Here is a 17,117-nt window from a genome sequence, read left to right on the forward strand (position 1 = left end):
ACTTCCCAGCAAAACATTGAAGAAATTAGTGGTGGGTCAAGACTTTTATAGCCATATATATGTAAATGTTTATTTAAGATATTTTAAGACATCGGAGACCTTAAGGAGCCTAATGGGAGAGGAAAGGACTTACAAACCCTATTAACACTTACAATGTATACATTAATGATTCAGATGAAGGCCACAAGCTAAAACATATCAAAAATACATCACTGCTTCATAATACAAAAGTGCACAATGAGCATTTTACTGTTGCAGCCAGCTGAAATGGAGTTTTTTTCAGGACCCCCTACAATGGCAACCCTGCTGTGTCGCAGCATTCAAATAAGATGGCAGCTTTTTTCGTGTGTGGATTTTTTATTTCTTTTTGATGACGTAACCCTCTAGCCCTCACATTGCTATTTTAAGTAAACCATCAGAAAAGTGTAGCAGTTAGCAGCTTACAATTTAGACTTCTGAAACACAGTAAGAACAAAAATAATTTTTTTCTCCAGTAATTTAATCCTTAACAATTTGCTGCATTTAATAAGATCATTTATTTGCTTAACCTGCAGGTGACTCCAGGTGTCAAATTATTGTGGTGCGCTGAATAATACAATAAGTACTTAAATGAATTAAAGTACCTTTAAACTCTTGTTACCTTCTATCAGTGCAGTTCATGCTCGCTACTACTGCTCTTGAGAACGGCATCTCATCCCAAAAATGATGTTACAACAGCTGGTGCACCTTACAGGTTTTGTAACAGGTGTGCGCATAGCAACAAAGCTGGAGGCATGAGCGATCTCTACATATATTTCCATGAGATGCTGTTGGAGGATCATAGAAATTCCCAGGGGGATGCTCCTGGAACAGTTTAATGCTTTGTTTCCTGCTTCCTTAATTCTTCTAGTCACACTCCAGTGGTAAAGCTGTGTTTTTTTTCAGAGTTGTGACACTTTGAAGTAGTGTCACTGTTACATTTTTCCATATACAATACAGAAATGTCCATCTCTATATTGCTTTTGTACTATACTAGAGTAGCTTTGCTTGATTCACAGGATTCCCCCGTCACATCCTACATAAACCCTCATATAATTTACTAGTATTTTTTGAAACTTTGGCCAACTTTAATATGATCATCCACAGTTTTGAAATGTTCAAGTGACATAAAATAAGTGAAAGCATAAAAGTCCCCTTTAAAGAAACTAAAGATTCCTAACTAGAAAAAAATATCAGCAGGATACAGAGTTACTTTCATAGAATCCAAAGATCATTTTGCATGTGGAAAATCTACACATTTTTGCCAGCAAAGTGTTTTTCATCTTCCCCCTAAGCTGGAACTAGACCTCATCCCTGTGAAGAATCAAGAAGCGAACATAAGACAGCAATTCAAAACAGGAAAAGTAAAGAACAGTCACAGTGTGGTAAAACACATCATTAAAATGCTGCCTTACGTCAATCCGACCACAGCTAAAGTAGCTTCTAGCATCTCTAGCATACACTGACAAAAGTGTGCATATGCATTCTGGCACACTGACTGATCGAACCCAGTGTTGTTTTCATAGTTCACTAGTAAGCGGGGCTGCACTCTTCTGTAGTTAAACAGTTCAGGATTTAAACTGTAAATGTGAGGCTATGGCAAGCTTTGTTATCACTAAAAGGTTTGAGCCCACATTTAGTATTTCTTTACCCAATGAGTGCACAAATTATTATCACATGAGGAGGAAAATAGTGAAAAAAGCCAATGATTTGTGCAAAATGTGGGTCACTGGGTGCGGGCTAAAGTGTGAGCTCGGAGCAGAGAGAGTCTGACACTTCGTAAAGTGCCAGTGGGAGTCAGACAATTAGGATGGAAGTAAGGGCCGCACAAGAGGCCAGGCATGAGTCAGACAGTAGCCTTTGGTGGAGAAGAAATTGACAGAGAGGGCGGACTAGAGTGGGAAGAATTGGATTGGTGAGAGGAGCATGTGCATGTGTGTGGTGGAGGGCGTAATAATGAGAACAGGAGAGGCTGTAGTTCAGAGGAAGAAGCGCCAGCCCAGTCTCCACGGTAAAGAAACTCAAGTAAGGAAATGTGTGTGCGTGAGAGCGAAGGTGTGCTAATGTGTTTTTCAGAGAGGCTTCAGCATAATTACTCAGAGATTAGTGGTTCGGTTTTCTGACTGATTAAACCTGAATCATTACAGGACATGAATGAGACCAGGAGAGGTAAGAGAGGAGGACGAGAACAGACAGAGGAGAGGCACGCTGCACACTTTTATAATCCTGAGCAGTACATTTATGCTGTATTAACCAGTTGATTTAAAAAAATCTATAAAGAAGGAATCCCAGATTGATGACTTTGCTGTTTCCTCACCTGCCGCCTGAACCCTCCTCCTGATAACCAGATTCACCTGGCCGGTACGCGCTGCCCCGTGCATCAGGTCAATGACATATCTGTGTGGCTTCCCCACCACTGGGATTCCATCAACAAACAGCAGCTCATCACCGGGCCGCAGGCGCCCATCTAGATCCGCTGGACTCTTCTCGATGATCGCCCCGATGAGGATCTGTTTTTAAACGCAGGCTGTCAGAAAGATTTCAGACTCATAAGCCCCGAGACTCCGGAGTGTAGACTGTGTGGGTCACATGCAAGTGGGTGTTAAGTGTTTGTTATACTGACACATTAATAACTCAGTTACATGGCTAAAATATTGTTGTGTTACGGTAAAAAACAGCAATAAACACCAAAGCAGCCACAGCCAGCACACTCTCAGGGGTCAAAGGTCAGGTTAGGTGTTCACAGTGTGTGTAGTGGGTTAAGAGAGGAGAAAATGACAGGGTTCCACGCCCATTGCCATACGAGCCTTCTCACGCGCCTCCGGACTCACAGGCTGCCCCGCCTCATCCCCGCCCAGCACCCGGAAACCGAACCCGGACTTCTGTCGGCGCAGGTGGACCTCGATGTCCTGGTACTCTCCTCCTGAGGCAAAACAAGAGGAAAATAATTAAAGTCCTGGCCTGACAGTGTGCGGAGCTCCAGTGTCCCTGTAAGGAGTATGTGTTTACCTGAAGAGTCCACAGGAAAAACAGTCCTTGGCTGCCCAGGATCTAGATTAAAAGATGAAAACAAAGGACAGGATGTCCCTGTAAACAATGCAAAATGCACAAAAAAATGCTCATACACAGCCAAAGAGTACACCAGTAAACACAGACGCTCCCATAAAGGCTAGAAACAAGGCAGAAAGACCCTGCCTCAGCATTATGTCATTGCAGAATTTCAGCATCATCCATAAAAGTCGGGAAGTGCTTACAGCGTGTAATATACCCATCCCTTATTTACAGCGTGAGGTGGGGTGCAAGCACTGATCTGCAATCAGGAGCTTTGCACGACGCCATGATGTGCAAAAGTAGTGAAATGAAGTCAACCACAGACAAGTGGCTGTGAATGAAAAATTGATTCCAGTTGTAAGTGTTTTAATCATAGTGAGCGCTCTGCTGCGACTCCACAGGAATGATGAGAAAAAGAGAATCAGGACTACAGGTGAGCAGAGCGAGGCAGCTATTACCACAAAATACACAGTTCTGTTTATAGAGAAGTGGTGGATTCCTTCAGTATGTCTATTTTTTTTTTTACATTTTAAGAACAATCAAAATTACAAAGTCAATTTCTATACTCAAAAACATCAAATTAGGGAAATAGGTTCAAGTATATCTGTATTTTTGGGGGTAATATTAGCTCACTGTTAGCTTGAGTTAATTAATGGAGTAAACCCAAAAAAGTCGAACAGGTTGGCTGACTAGATAGCATGAACAAATAAACAATGCTGTTAACAAAACTTTACATCGAAATGCACTTACTGGCCACTTTATTAAGTACACCTGTTCCTCTGGACTTGAATAACTTTGCAAATATCTAATCAGCCAATCACATGGCAGCACCTCAATACATGTTGGCATGTAGACGTGGAGAATGTACAACATGTGAACCTTTAAGCAGATGGGTTACAGCAGCAAAAGACCGTACCTGGTGCCACTTGTAGCTTCAGACGCTGAGGCTACATTTCACACGGGCTCACCAAAACTTGACTATAGAAGATTGGAAAAACGCTGCCTGGTCTGATCAGTCCCGATTTCTGCTGCAGCATTCAGATGTTGGGGTCAAAACTTAGCGTAAAACTCAGGCTGCTGCTGCTGCTGCTGGAGTAATGATGTGGAGGATAATTTCTTGGTACCTTTTCAGTCCCTTTGTACCCACTGACCATTAGTGAAATCCGACAGCCTACCTGAGTACTGCTGCTGACCATGTTCATCTCTTTATGACCATAATGTACCCATCTCCTGATTTCTGCTTCCAGGCATGCCTCCAAGTTCAAATAATCTCAAATTGGTTTCTTGAGCAATTGGACCCCACAGTCACCAGATCTATTTCTCCAACAATCTACAATCATGCAACTTCAGGATATAGTGTAACAGCAGATTCTCATCATGGATGTGCAGCCAACAAATCGGCAGCAACTCTGTGATGTTATCATGTCAACGTAAACCAAAATGTCTGAGAAATGTTTCCAGCACTTTCTATGTCATGAAGAATTAAGACAGCTTTAAAGACAATCCAGTACTAGCAAGATGTACATAATAATTTGTCCATGAAGTATATTTGAAACACAGTACCTAGCTTAGACTATAATTAAAATGTAAAATGTTTCGCTAAAAGTATGGCAGTTAATAAACAAATTAAATTCTTCATAGAAAAACAGCTGAAAACAATGATTAAATCTTAAATAACTGTCTGAAAAGCAAACTGAACAGGGAATAGATATAACATGGAAAAAATAAAGAAAAGGTCGAAACTGTACACACAAAACTCTAAAGTGGTGAAATTGGTCACCAGCTATTAAACTGAGCAGTAGTGACGTATGGCTAAAATAACACGCTAACAGGTAAGGATCTGGATCAGATAATTATCTACAATTGAAAATTATGCCAAAAGTGTTCAGATGCAGTTTAAAATAAGCTCAGTTTAACAGATTTAAAGATCAAGAATGTTGTGAACAGGTTTTTAGAGTCCGTCTGACAGGGCTGCAGTAGTAGATGTCAGATGAAAAAAGGTTGGGAGCACTGGTCTAAACAATCTTCGAACAATCTTCTTCAAAGATACAAACACACAAACACACACACACAAAATCTCGAGTGGTTTCTAGCAATGCAGCCTGCTTGGGATTTATTCACTCAGGATCTCACATGTCTGTCTTTGAAGTGTCTTTGACTTTAATGCGTATGAAACTGTCAAATTACATTTAAGAAAACACAACAAAACAGGAACACCTGCTTTTCCCCGTCACACTGAATAATCCACAAAACCTACTGTGACCATTTTTAATACAGGCTCATAAAGCTGAGAATGTATGCTAAAGAGCTTGAAATACCTGATCCTATACCTCAGTCTGTTTATGTAATCGCTGACATTAATTTATTAAGGGTCAAAGAAGACTGAACTTAACCAGAGCTGGCAGAGTCTGAACTGGCCTGAGGTTGTGATGCTAAATAAAAGGTCACACCCTTGCTTTACCTACACCAGTGAGGCGGTCAAATGGAGCATTGCTAAAATCTGTCTGCGTGTTTTTCCTACTGAGCATTACCAAGCACAACCCGTGACCTTTAGTGAGAGGAAGGCAGCAGTGATCACGGCATCCGCCACTGAAGAGGAGGAAGCGACACTGAGCGAAACAGGAAGATTTGATGAGAAGACTTTCTGACAGCTGTGTCCTCTTGAATAGCAGGTAGCTCATATACAGCAGTCTTAACAATAAAAACTTTACTGTAACTTTACTATAGCAATATCCTCCAATAAACCAGAGGAAAGATACTGTCATGCCATGAATCCATGAGACTTGTTATCACTTATATGCAAGGCAGATGTTAACCTCTAAAGAGAATCAGTGAAGAAACTGGCTGACACACCACTGTGAGAGTGGAAAAGCCGACTCAACATAATCCATATTTCACTATGTGTTTCCCAGAAACACATTTTACTTTCAAGTAGGAATCTAAATGACAAAATGAAGAGCATAATGTGAAAGAAACACAATAATACTTAGTGTAAATGTCTATTTACATAATTTAAGACCATAAAAAACTAATTCTAGTACCTGTGTGCTGTGATAACATAGATCTGTGATGTTACTAAAATCCTTATTCTGCAAATACAAACATGCATAAAAAGCATGTCCTACTTTCTACTGATTAAAATGCTCAATTGAGCAAAAGAATGATGTATGCACCATCGCAATAATATGTTGAATTTTATAATTTTACAAGTCACAGGATAGAAATATAACTGTGCAGAAGCACCTGTCTGATTATTCAGGGACACTTCTCAGTTTACAATGTGAGCTGGAAGAAGATCAGTGTTTCTAGCTATCTGCACAGCTTCTGATTTTTATTTTATACTTGTGGTTATTGTGTGGAAAGTTCAGACACAGATCTTCAGCTCTGAAGAAAGAGGTCAGCGAATTTTAGAAGACTTTTTCAGATTTCTTTGGAGCAACAAAAGTGACAATGAATCACTTCTGTGATTGAGAGAAAGAGTGATCGCTCTTCACTCCTCTGCCTTCCCTCGTAGAAGCTGGCCTGCTTGATTTCTAGAGAGGAGTGTGTTTTCACAGCACTTCACCTGCAGTATCAACGCTGGTACTTACGCCTACTCTCAAAGATAGCCCTGGACTTCTCATAAAGGTCATATGGGTCTGGCTTTGCCAGGACCAAGGCCTCGGAGGCAGACTCAGGGACCGAGGCCCTGTGAAGATGGTGTGTTGGGAAGGGGGCGCTGTGGGGGATAACAGGAGCCGACAGGCTGGTCTGAGCAGGGCTGCTCTGGCCCTGCTGGGACTCCCACTGCTCCAGCACCTGCAAAGCACAGCGGCATGAGCGGTCAGTATTTCCCTTCCTGCTCTCCCACTCCTGATGCTTGATTTCATCCTCAAAATCACAGTAAGAACCATAACCACCTAGGCACGGTTTCGTTTAAGGAGCTGTGACAGTTCACTAAACCCTGCCGCGCCCATTTATGGCTGCTACACCCGTCAAGCTTTGCCTGCTCGCACATATTTACAACTAAATAATGCATGTCTATTTTCAGAGAAAAGTAAAGAAAACTACTCATTTCTAACAAAAAATTATGCTTTCGTCTCACAAAAAGGTGCCTGTCAATTTACATGTTTTTATGTAACTGTAACATCTGTCTCCTTCTGATTTTAAGATTAAAACGTGTGGTGACTTTACAAGAAAAAACATACCGGAAAAGACTTGATGCTTTTAGCTTTGGCAAAAAGACAACTCAGGCAACTGATGATGATGCCCTGGGCATTAAAAAAAGCACCAAAGTGTGTCAGTTACAGACTCACTTGAACTCCCCGTTTACTGTTTTTTCAAACTATTTTAATGATGATGTGTATTCAGAATTATAATTTTACATCTCTGATTGAAACCATCAGGAATGCAGCATTTTGCAAAGTCAGCCTTTGCCTTGTATTTTTGAGATAACTGTGACACAACTAAAGAAAATACCCCAAATGTGACTACAATAGGCAGCCCCGCTAAAATATTTTAACATCTGGGAAAGAACAAAGCTTGACAGGCCTGCTGCACCTAATTGATGTGGTTCAATATTTCCTGTTAGGGGGCAGTGTTTTGCCAACTGTCAATTCAAGCATGTTAGTGAGGTTAGTAGTAGAAATAAACAAAATACTGCCAGCTGTTTCTATTTGGCATTCAGATCACAGTGTTTATGGGGATGTGTGCAGGGAGGAAAGCATCTGACATATGTGATTGACACATCTAGATGGACATTTAAAAAAAATGATAGTGGATTCTATGGGCCAGAGCAAAAGTTATTCTCTATCTGTAAGGTAGAGTGTGGTATATAATCAGAAATCGGATAACTTTCATCCAGAAAGACATCTGAAAATGTGCTGTCAAGCTCTGGAGGTGACAAAGGCAGTTTTGACATCACCAGTCAAAGTGTCAGCCTTGATGTGTCAGATAAGCGGGGCCGCCTGAGTCATGGCATGACACTAAGCAGATAGCCAAGATGACATGTTGACATGTCAAAAAAGGGTGAGCGACAGATCTGGAGGGAACAACAGGCCTTTTGAAAGCGAGACGGCGAGAGTGGCTGCATAGTGCCATACTTTAATACTGAGAAATGCAGGTCATCTGGTTCCAGATGTACCGAGAATAAATATCAACTTCATGGAAGCTCTGGTCAGGAATGAAAAGCGGCTCCGCTCTTTGCAGTTTTCAGTCGCGTCTGCTATTGATGTGAAGCACGTCTGCATAGGGCAGGCTGCTGAGACTGGGGACCTTGTTAAGGCGGGGAGTAGACTTCTGCATCCTGATCTCTCTTTCACTCTGTCTCTTTTTATTTGAGATTAAGACACTGAAGCAAGCACACTATGGCGATGATCTACTTGATCACATGAATAGAGCGCACTGCAGGCTGACAGCATTGCTGAATGAAAAACACCTGCATGTGTTGCCACATTAAGCACTGTTCTCTGTTACCTACAGTATCGGCTGAGTTTGATTGGCAAATCTTAATAAGCTCATTTGCAAATAAAACTCTTGGGAGTTGTGGGGTGAGTGTTTGCAGGACTGTAGGTCAATATGGCAATTAGGAGATTTCCTGTCTTCCCTTATTAGCCAAATTCCTCCATATTTCATTCTCTGCTGCAGAAGTATTCCTTTAACAAATTACACCTAATTATACGAGTACTAAAGTCTAGTGTCGGGGGCTTCAGCAGCTAAAAGAGAGGGGCAGGCGCAGGTGGGGCATCCAAAAAGGTGAACAAACAAGACAAGAGAGAGGTTGTGTATGCTGACTGCTGCACTACAAAAGCTCAGAGTTTAGGATTACAATTATTCTGAGAGAGATGAACGACGATGATTGTGTTGAGATGGAAGGAGAAACGATGAACAATGAGGGGATTTCAGCAGACAAAGCATCTTAAAAGCTGCACAACTGAGGTTTCCTCTGATGTTAGTTGGGAACTGGAATGGGGACAACATTAGCTGGGGTCAGGGACTGGTCAGAGCAGTGCTGGGAAGATGCCAAGGCATGAAAGGAATATGAGGGTGACACAGATAAAGCAAAATGAATCTGATCTGAGAGGGTGTTTGGTGGACAGAGTTGTTAGAGGCCTGTAGGGACAGCAAATGACAGTGTAGCAGTGTATTTATAACAGCAGTGGAGGCAGGACTCGGAGCTAAAGGCAAGTTTGCAGAGATGCCACATGACGGGTTTTTGCTTTACTGGGTGAAAAAAAAGAAAAAGAAGGTGAAAGATAAATGACCGTGGAAGAAAGGCAGGGTATAGATGTGCAGAAAAGCTTTTGAAACATTTTGCCAAATGGACAAATGTTATGAAATGAAGATTAAAAAGGGGATGAAACATATCTGGCTCATGCCAAAGCACTGAACACAGATGGATAGCAGCACTAGAGCTGTAGCATAATAGTCCTAATGTCCTGAGTGTAAATTACCCTGATGGCACCCAGCCAGGCTATGAATCACGCCTGACTTGGAGGATCCAAGTCTAGTGATGTTATGAGTGGGCTACTTGGACTTTCTGCCATCTCATAACAATAAAGAAGGGCTGAATATCAAAAGCGGGACACGGACATATAGTGAGTCATCAGTGGGGGTTAGTACGACGGACAAAAGAGCAGACAAGTCATTGCTAAATTTAGAGTTTTTCCAGTTAGCACATACGTATGCACACTGCAGCCACTGGTGGTAATCGACAGAATAAAAAAGCAGAAATGTGGATAGTCTGGATTTCTGAGGATGTTACATGTTACCTGCTTAGGGGTCTTCCAGGGTGAATAGTGACCTGTAATGTTGAGAGAACAAAAAAACAACTTATGTTTTAGACGGAAAAAGATGAAAACCGATCATGAGATGTGAGGCTTATTTTTACCCAATGAAGCCAGGGTTTCCAGGGTATATCTTAGAGGATAATAAAATGAAGAAAACATCTGAATTAAATTTAAACCAAATGAAGACAATAATGGGACATGACAGCAGTGTTTGTGAGTGGTAGAAAGGACGAAGAAAAGGACATCTGAAAACATGATGAAAGCACAAAGCAAGCGATGGCAAATACATTTCTATGAGGCAGAAACCAACTGTGAATGTAAAGTGAGATTAAAATAAGACCTGAGAAAATTCACTGCTGCACATACAGAGTATTTGCTACTGATAAAACGTGATTTTTATTCTGATTTGGGGATATCAGGTAATAATGTTTGCATTCTGTTAAATAGAAAGCGAGGCCAAACTTTATACTGATGCATTTTAAACCTGCGTTATTATATTTATAGCCACTTGGGGCAGCGGAAACAAGCTGTAAAGACAACACTGAAAAATTATTACATTATTACATAAGTATTCCTAAAGGAAATTCAAATCTCCTCAGCTGCTAAATGCTCATCTATGAGCAGGTGCGATTATTAGAGAAATCAGCTGCATGCTTGCTGAAAATTTTAGGCCATAAAACCAAATCAGCTGCATGAATAAAAAACATTAAAATGTAGTATTACAAATCCCGATCCTCACAAATACAGACACTCTGGTTTTACTAATGTGACAGAGACAAGCTGTTCTATATCATCATGTACTGCACATCAAATGTCACTAGAGGGCAGTCTACTGGTGACACAGGCTCCAGAGCTCAGTCAGCTGTGACAGGTAAAAAATATAAAAATGACTCACTGATAAATGTGCACCAGCCAACACACTTGAACATGTGCACACTTAGCCTCAAGAGAAAAAGTCATGGATACAGATGTAATCCTACAAACTGAGTCTTCAGTGAGCTCACTGACTTTCAGTGTTTCAATGTCTGTCACATGGACAGCTGTCAAGCAAGTCATCCAACAATAATCAAGATAAAGGTAGGGGTCTTAGTGGAGATTCAATTCCTATGTGATTAAATAAAACTTTTAATTCAGATTAAGCTCAGATTGAGCATCAGAATGGGAAAGAAAGGTGATCTGAGTGACTTCAAATATGGGTTAGCTATTGGTGCCAGACGATGTGATTATTTTAGAAACTGCTAGAATTTTACCACATGTGCATATGCAGGGTTTACAGAAAATCCTCCAAAAAAAGAGCAAATATCCACTGAGCGCCAGTTCTGAGTGAAAATGGCCTTCAGTGGTCAGAGGAGAATGAGCAGACTGCTTTGAGCTGTCAAATAAACACTCATTGCAACCAAGGTATGCAGATAAGGATCTCTGAACGCAAATCTTAAAGCAGAGGCGCTACAGCAGCAGAAGACCACAGCTAAGAAGAGGAAACTTAGGCTCCAATTCACACGGGCTCACTACAAACAACACAAAAACATCCATCCTGCCTTGTATTAACCATTCAAGCTGCTGCTAGTGGTGTAATGGTATAGGGGATATTTTCTTGGTACCCTTTGGGCACATCACAGCCTATCTGAGTACTGTTTCTGACCATGTCCCTCCCTTTATGACCGCAGTGTACCAGTCTTCTGATGGATGCTTCCAACAGGTTAAAATGCCGTGTCACAAAGCTGAAATCATCTCAAACTGTTTCTTGAGCTGTACTCAAATGGTCTCCACAGTAACCGGATCTAAATCCTATAGAGCGTGGATGTGCATCTGACAAATCTGCAGCAGCTGTGCAATGCTGTCATGTCAGTATGAAGCAAAAATGTTTCCAGCATTTTGATGAATCGATGCCACGAATAATTATGGCAGTTCTGAAGGGAAAACTTGGCCCAACCCAATACTAGCAAGGTGTAGCCAATGAAGTAACTGGTGAGTGTGGGCTACTGGGCTACTGTGTAACCAAACATTTAAACGGTGGTGTACATTAAATAATATGAATTGTTTTCAACTTAATAAATTAACAATTCTAAAATGTCTAAAGGCAACTAGTTGCTGATTTGTCTAACTACATAACCACCCAGCTACAATGATTTACCTTTTTGGAAACATAAAAACCATCACATATCCTATCCCCAGGTGACGTTTCACACCAGGAAGGTATGAAAAAAATTAACCTAGGTCTAAATCTGTTCATCTAAAGGTAACTAGGGGATCCAGGGGTAGTATAAAAGAACTGAACACTGAACATGAATCCATTGTTTCAGTTTTCACTTGAAATGAGGAAAGGCTGACCTCACTCAATACCTCTGATCAATCTTCAGCAAACATTTCATTAAAGCATTCAATATCAGCACTCAGCAGGACGGCAACTACGCTAGGCAAAGGGACGTTTGTGAATATATCACTGATTTGTCAGTGCCTACAGCAATAAAACTGTGACTTTCACTTAAGTAAGTTCAGGGTGACCATAAAGTGGTTTTAGTTTGCAATGCAGTGCAGCAAGTTAAGAACATACTTTCTCCTTTCACTTCCCAATTCATCTTGCTTTGACCTTTAAAATGTTATTCCACACATTTCAGCTGCTTACAACATTGCCCAAGCACAAGAACCAGAATTCTGAGTTGAGCGATGAAAGAAAATCATCAGTAAAAAAGTACAAGACATGCAGCAAGCATCAAACACTTGTATATATGCATTCACATACATGCACACACAGAGTAATGAAGCACTTTTCTTTAATCTAATTCACAGGAGCATATTAAGAAAAGGTGCATTCTCCATCTTCTTTATTCACTTCTTCTTTTTCTTGTCTTTCAAGTGCTGCCACAGTCTTCCCTCTGGGAAGCTTCAAGCACATGCAAATTGAGGGATCAAATTAAAGGGTGACTGCTCGAATTATGCGCCAGCCTTCCCAGTCTTGGCCTGGCCAGACTCCAATCGCACTGTAAAAACATTCGTCTCACTGAGCCACTAGTGGAATGGTGACAACATGGAAATTAACAAAGGCTACAAAGAGAACTCCAGCAATGTTTTTCAGAGCGCCGGCTCTTCTCTGTCAAAACAAGCCAAATAACATTTTTAGAAACAAAACAGTTACAGGAGCTTATCTAAAACTCAATAACAATTTCACTTTCAATGCACATGGGAGCATTTTTATCAGCGCAAAACAAGAAAGACTTTTGAAGTGTTATAACTTGAGGGGCAGAGAAGGATTTTTGCTTTTATTCCCAAAAAAGGTGAATCAATGAACAGCTTTCCAGAATACCTAGATTTGAGCCTTTGTGGAGGGTACAGTGAGCAAAAGAGGCAACAACAGAGCAGTCCTCCACATGGGTAAAAGAACCTGAGATAAGCCAGACCGACAGAAAGAGGGTGCACTACCTGGCATCACTGACGGAGGTGATCCACAGGTTAAAGACACTGTTAGCTCAGGCATACCAGACATTTATTCAGACGTAGGTGTCAAAGTGCCCCATGGCTAGAAGTTGAGAAGGGGTGACCAACTGAGAGAGAACACCAAGAGAGAGAGCGAGGGCAAAAGGAGCTGTCCGTGGTGCTGAAAGCTCTTAGCCCAAATGCTAATCAGATCTGTCAGCTCAGCTGCAGAGAGCTACATGAACCCTGCAGCGTCCAACTTGCACTTAAGTTCTGAGCTAACTGGTGTCCTGTCCTACTGTATGCGTCAGCCTTTTCCAATATAAGTATAACAACAGCAATACACATCAGTAAAAGTGCACAGATAATGACTGCGTCTGACTCCACTCCAGCCATGGCACAGCTTCAGGTAATAGTGAAGGGCATTTGGTTGAAGTTGTGCCTCATTTTCAATTTCTGGTTTCTGGGCAAAACTCTAATTAAAGAGTTTGGAACTGGAAATGTTTCCAGAGATGCTGGAGCTGGCAGGGACTTCACAGAAAGCACTGGTTCTCAAAAGCGCCAAATTAAATCTTACATGTTGGCTCATTAAAACCTGCTGCTGTCAAAATTAGCTTCCAATGGGGAAAAAATGGGTGAATGTCATTAAAAAAACCAGCAAAAAATATCAGCGGTTGTGTTACTGTTTGTTCAGAACATAGACTGTATTTAAAGTTCTGTATTGAGAGTTCTTAAGTGCATAAAACCTGCATTATATGTAGTGACCATCAGGGGGCTCCTTTGGTTACCAAAAGTAGTCTAATTAAATAAAAAAACTGACAGAAAACAACCCTATTTCTTCCTTGATTTTGGCTTGAGTAAATATTTGTTTAATTTTTATGAATGTGATGGGTCTTCGGTTTCTCAGTTCATTCAGCCTTAGCCATGCAAGCCTAGAGACCAGCTATCTGGCAACCACTGGTTACAATGCACATTCCCCAACTGGTTGGTGAGTTGTTGCTGGATGTTGTTATGAAATTTGTTCCTAAAACTTGAATGAAACAGGCCTTGAGACTGGTCGGTGATCCCCTGGCAACTGCTGGTCGCTAGGGAAAAGTGTGTATTCCTCAACTGATTGGTGAATGCTTTTTAAAGGTTTTGGGCAGTCGCTATTAACACTAACTATGGGTGACTGATGAAATCTGCTGGTACCCAGTAAAAGGGCAAGGGGGTTTTTGGTGAAGCACTGTCTTTCCAACTGATTTTACCCAGCAACTTCCAGCAACCACTTGCCAAACGGTCCTGAATTGCACATATTTCCCTAGTGACCCAGAGCTTGCCAAGAGGCTGGTCTCTTGGCCTGTGTGATTGAAGCCTTACTTCTGGGGAGAGGTCTCAAAATAGAAGAATTGCTGTAGGATATCCACAGAAGTGTAAGGAGACAAAACAGGATGGCTGCCAATAAAATAACTTCTTACAGCTCATCAAACTGTGACCTGTGTGAGACTCGCAGCACCACCTGTGAGATTTGAGTTGCAGGTCTTCCCTGACCCAACGTGCTCAAAAAGATGAGCTGTAAACATTAGCCAAGCTATTATCCATCGTAATAAAACTGTCATAATACTGCTGAAATGATGATCTACCTCTTAACATATAGCAATTTGGCTCGCTTCTTTAGCCCACTGGAGGCTGGCCACACTTTCTAATTGAGCTGGCTGTTTTTTGTGCCCCACAGCAGAGTAACAGAAAGTGGGAGAGAGAGAGAGAGAGAGAGAGAGAGGGAGAGAGAGAGATGGGAGGAACTGACTGATATCTGTCACCAAACAACTATCATGCTTCAGTCTCTGACACATTCTCCAAATATTTGCCAGTTCAGGGCCAGGCACACAGCTCATCACTTTCACTGAAATGGCAATCTGATGCGGAGGACTGAACGAGCACCACAAGCTTAAGTTTAAATAGTGTGTATATGTGCGCATATGTTTGGATTTTTTAATGGCCACTCTTTAATCCTGCAGACAGATCTACCACCTTGTGACAAAGAACACACACACACACATGCACAAACACACACACACACTTAAAGTCAACTGGAAGTGAGATTGACAGCTTTTATGCTTTCATAACACCCACATATTTCACAAACTCCCACAACCACAATCCGACAATACTGTTATGGCTTTTCTATGATGGTGTTACTATGACAACACACTTCTAATGTCCAGCATCAAAGATCAAGAATGGCTAGTGAGGCGAGGAAGGTTCAATTACAGGTTCCCCTCACACACTCAGACAGTGCATCCTGTTTGTGTCAGTTCCATAGCTGTATGTACAAACTAGAAAGAAGTAAAGTAACTCACTAGTAGAAACAAGAAGGAGCACAGGAAAAATGTGACTTCACAGGAAAAATTAAAAACAAAGAGAGTTAGCATGATCAACTCTTTGTTCAGCAAGCCTTGCCTTGCTCAGCTTGGTGTTGTCATGGACACAGAACCGAACATTTACTACTGTAATGCAAAGTGCACATGACTTCTCGGCTTCGAAAAGTCATTGTCACACAGAGACATAGAGTAGTTTTACTCACCTCTAACAAAAGAGGCCATTACAAAAGAAAGTGGCAATTCCTGCAATCTTGACACTGCGTATTTAAATGACGAGGGTCAGAAATGATAAGATCTGAAGTCAGTACAGTTTAAATAGTAAATGGTGAGTGGACTGGTGCTTAAATTTACAAACGGACCACTTTTTAAAATACATGTTCATCCATTCATAATAAGAATTAATACAATGTTTTATTCACACTATCAGACACTTACACTCCGATCGATGCATCTCGGGCAATTTAGGATACAATTTTTTGTATTTTGCCCTTTAACTTGGGCTCCACCTTATTAGCTAGATTTGTAGTGCAAATAGAGTAGATAATAAATACCTTTGTATCCATCCTGCCACTATTGTCTTCAAGTTTAAAGTTGGTCATACACAATGAACTATAGTAGACCCCTTTTGTTTCATTGAAACAGCTCTGAGCCATGGGACATGAACCTCTGCGGTCTCCAATATTTCTAAGATGATACTTAGATACTACCTCTGGGCTGTGGGGTAGACCCTCTGTGATTCAAGCTTGTTCCTGCTGTTTTCCCAGGTGCACCAACAGATTGGGATCTGTGGAGGCCTGCGCTCCTAAAGTGCGATCCATGATCAGTTTTTGCAGCATGGCAGGCTGTTTAACTTTTGTTTGTTTAAGTTTTGTCATAAAAGCGACCAATCATAACAAAGTATTTTCTTTTAGAGTTCAGTTAAATCTGTTGTTTTAGTCGTTTTTCTTCTTTTTTAACTCAAGCTTTATTTCCATGACTCCCAAAGAACTCGTTGTTGAAATCCCGACAATAGAAGCACGCTGCCTGTTGACCAAATGAGGACATTTATGATCAAACCTTCCAGTCAATTAAGCCTCATCACCTTGAAAAAGCCAACACTCATAATATAGTTATGATATTTATCCATCCCTTAAATTTCAGTTTGACTCCTGAGCCATTTTTGCCCAACAAATGGCCACTCTGTCTCTCATCACCAGTAATTATTGTGCCTGTGTGTATGGGTGGCACGTGTATGTGTGTGCATGCCAGACAGGCTCATTAGTGGCGATCTAGACCATTAACAGTCTGTGTCCTCGTTGCAACACCAGCAGAGATGCAGGCCTGTAATTAGCTGCCGAGACTATCATCTCTTTCACATGTACGCTCAACCATTTAGCTTCCACTAACATGCCACATTCTCCCTCACTGCTGCCCGCCCACGCACTCGCACAAACGCCGAGCCACATGGTTTGATTCACACAGGTTGTGCGCACACCTACACAACAGCCAGGCACACACTTTCCTCATC

The 17,117-nt window shown here is 41.3% G+C and overlaps 1 protein-coding gene across 12 annotated transcripts in view; it reads right to left on the reverse strand.

The window, feature by feature from the left end:
• Nucleotides 1-17,117, reverse strand: part of magi2a (membrane associated guanylate kinase, WW and PDZ domain containing 2a) — a 257,427-nt gene that overhangs the window by 19,790 nt on the left and 220,520 nt on the right. For 8 of the 12 annotated variants that reach the window (XM_063460652.1, XM_063460651.1, XM_063460655.1 and 5 more), the window contains 5 exons: nt 9,819-9,850; nt 6,660-6,867; nt 3,028-3,069; nt 2,826-2,941; nt 2,336-2,528 (listed from right to left, as the gene is read on the reverse strand). In XM_063460652.1, the coding sequence (XP_063316722.1) occupies nt 2,336-2,528; nt 2,826-2,941; nt 3,028-3,069; nt 6,660-6,867; nt 9,819-9,850 (591 nt within the window). The remainder of the gene's footprint in view (nt 1-2,335; nt 2,529-2,825; nt 2,942-3,027; nt 3,070-6,659; nt 6,868-9,818; nt 9,851-17,117) is intronic. The other 4 variants (XM_063460653.1, XM_063460657.1, XM_063460661.1 and 1 more) reach the window with 2 other exon arrangements.

The sequence above is a fragment of the Pelmatolapia mariae genome, linkage group LG17 (assembly GCF_036321145.2).
Source record: "Pelmatolapia mariae isolate MD_Pm_ZW linkage group LG17, Pm_UMD_F_2, whole genome shotgun sequence".
In the NCBI taxonomy this organism is placed as follows: Eukaryota; Metazoa; Chordata; class Actinopteri; order Cichliformes; family Cichlidae; genus Pelmatolapia; species Pelmatolapia mariae.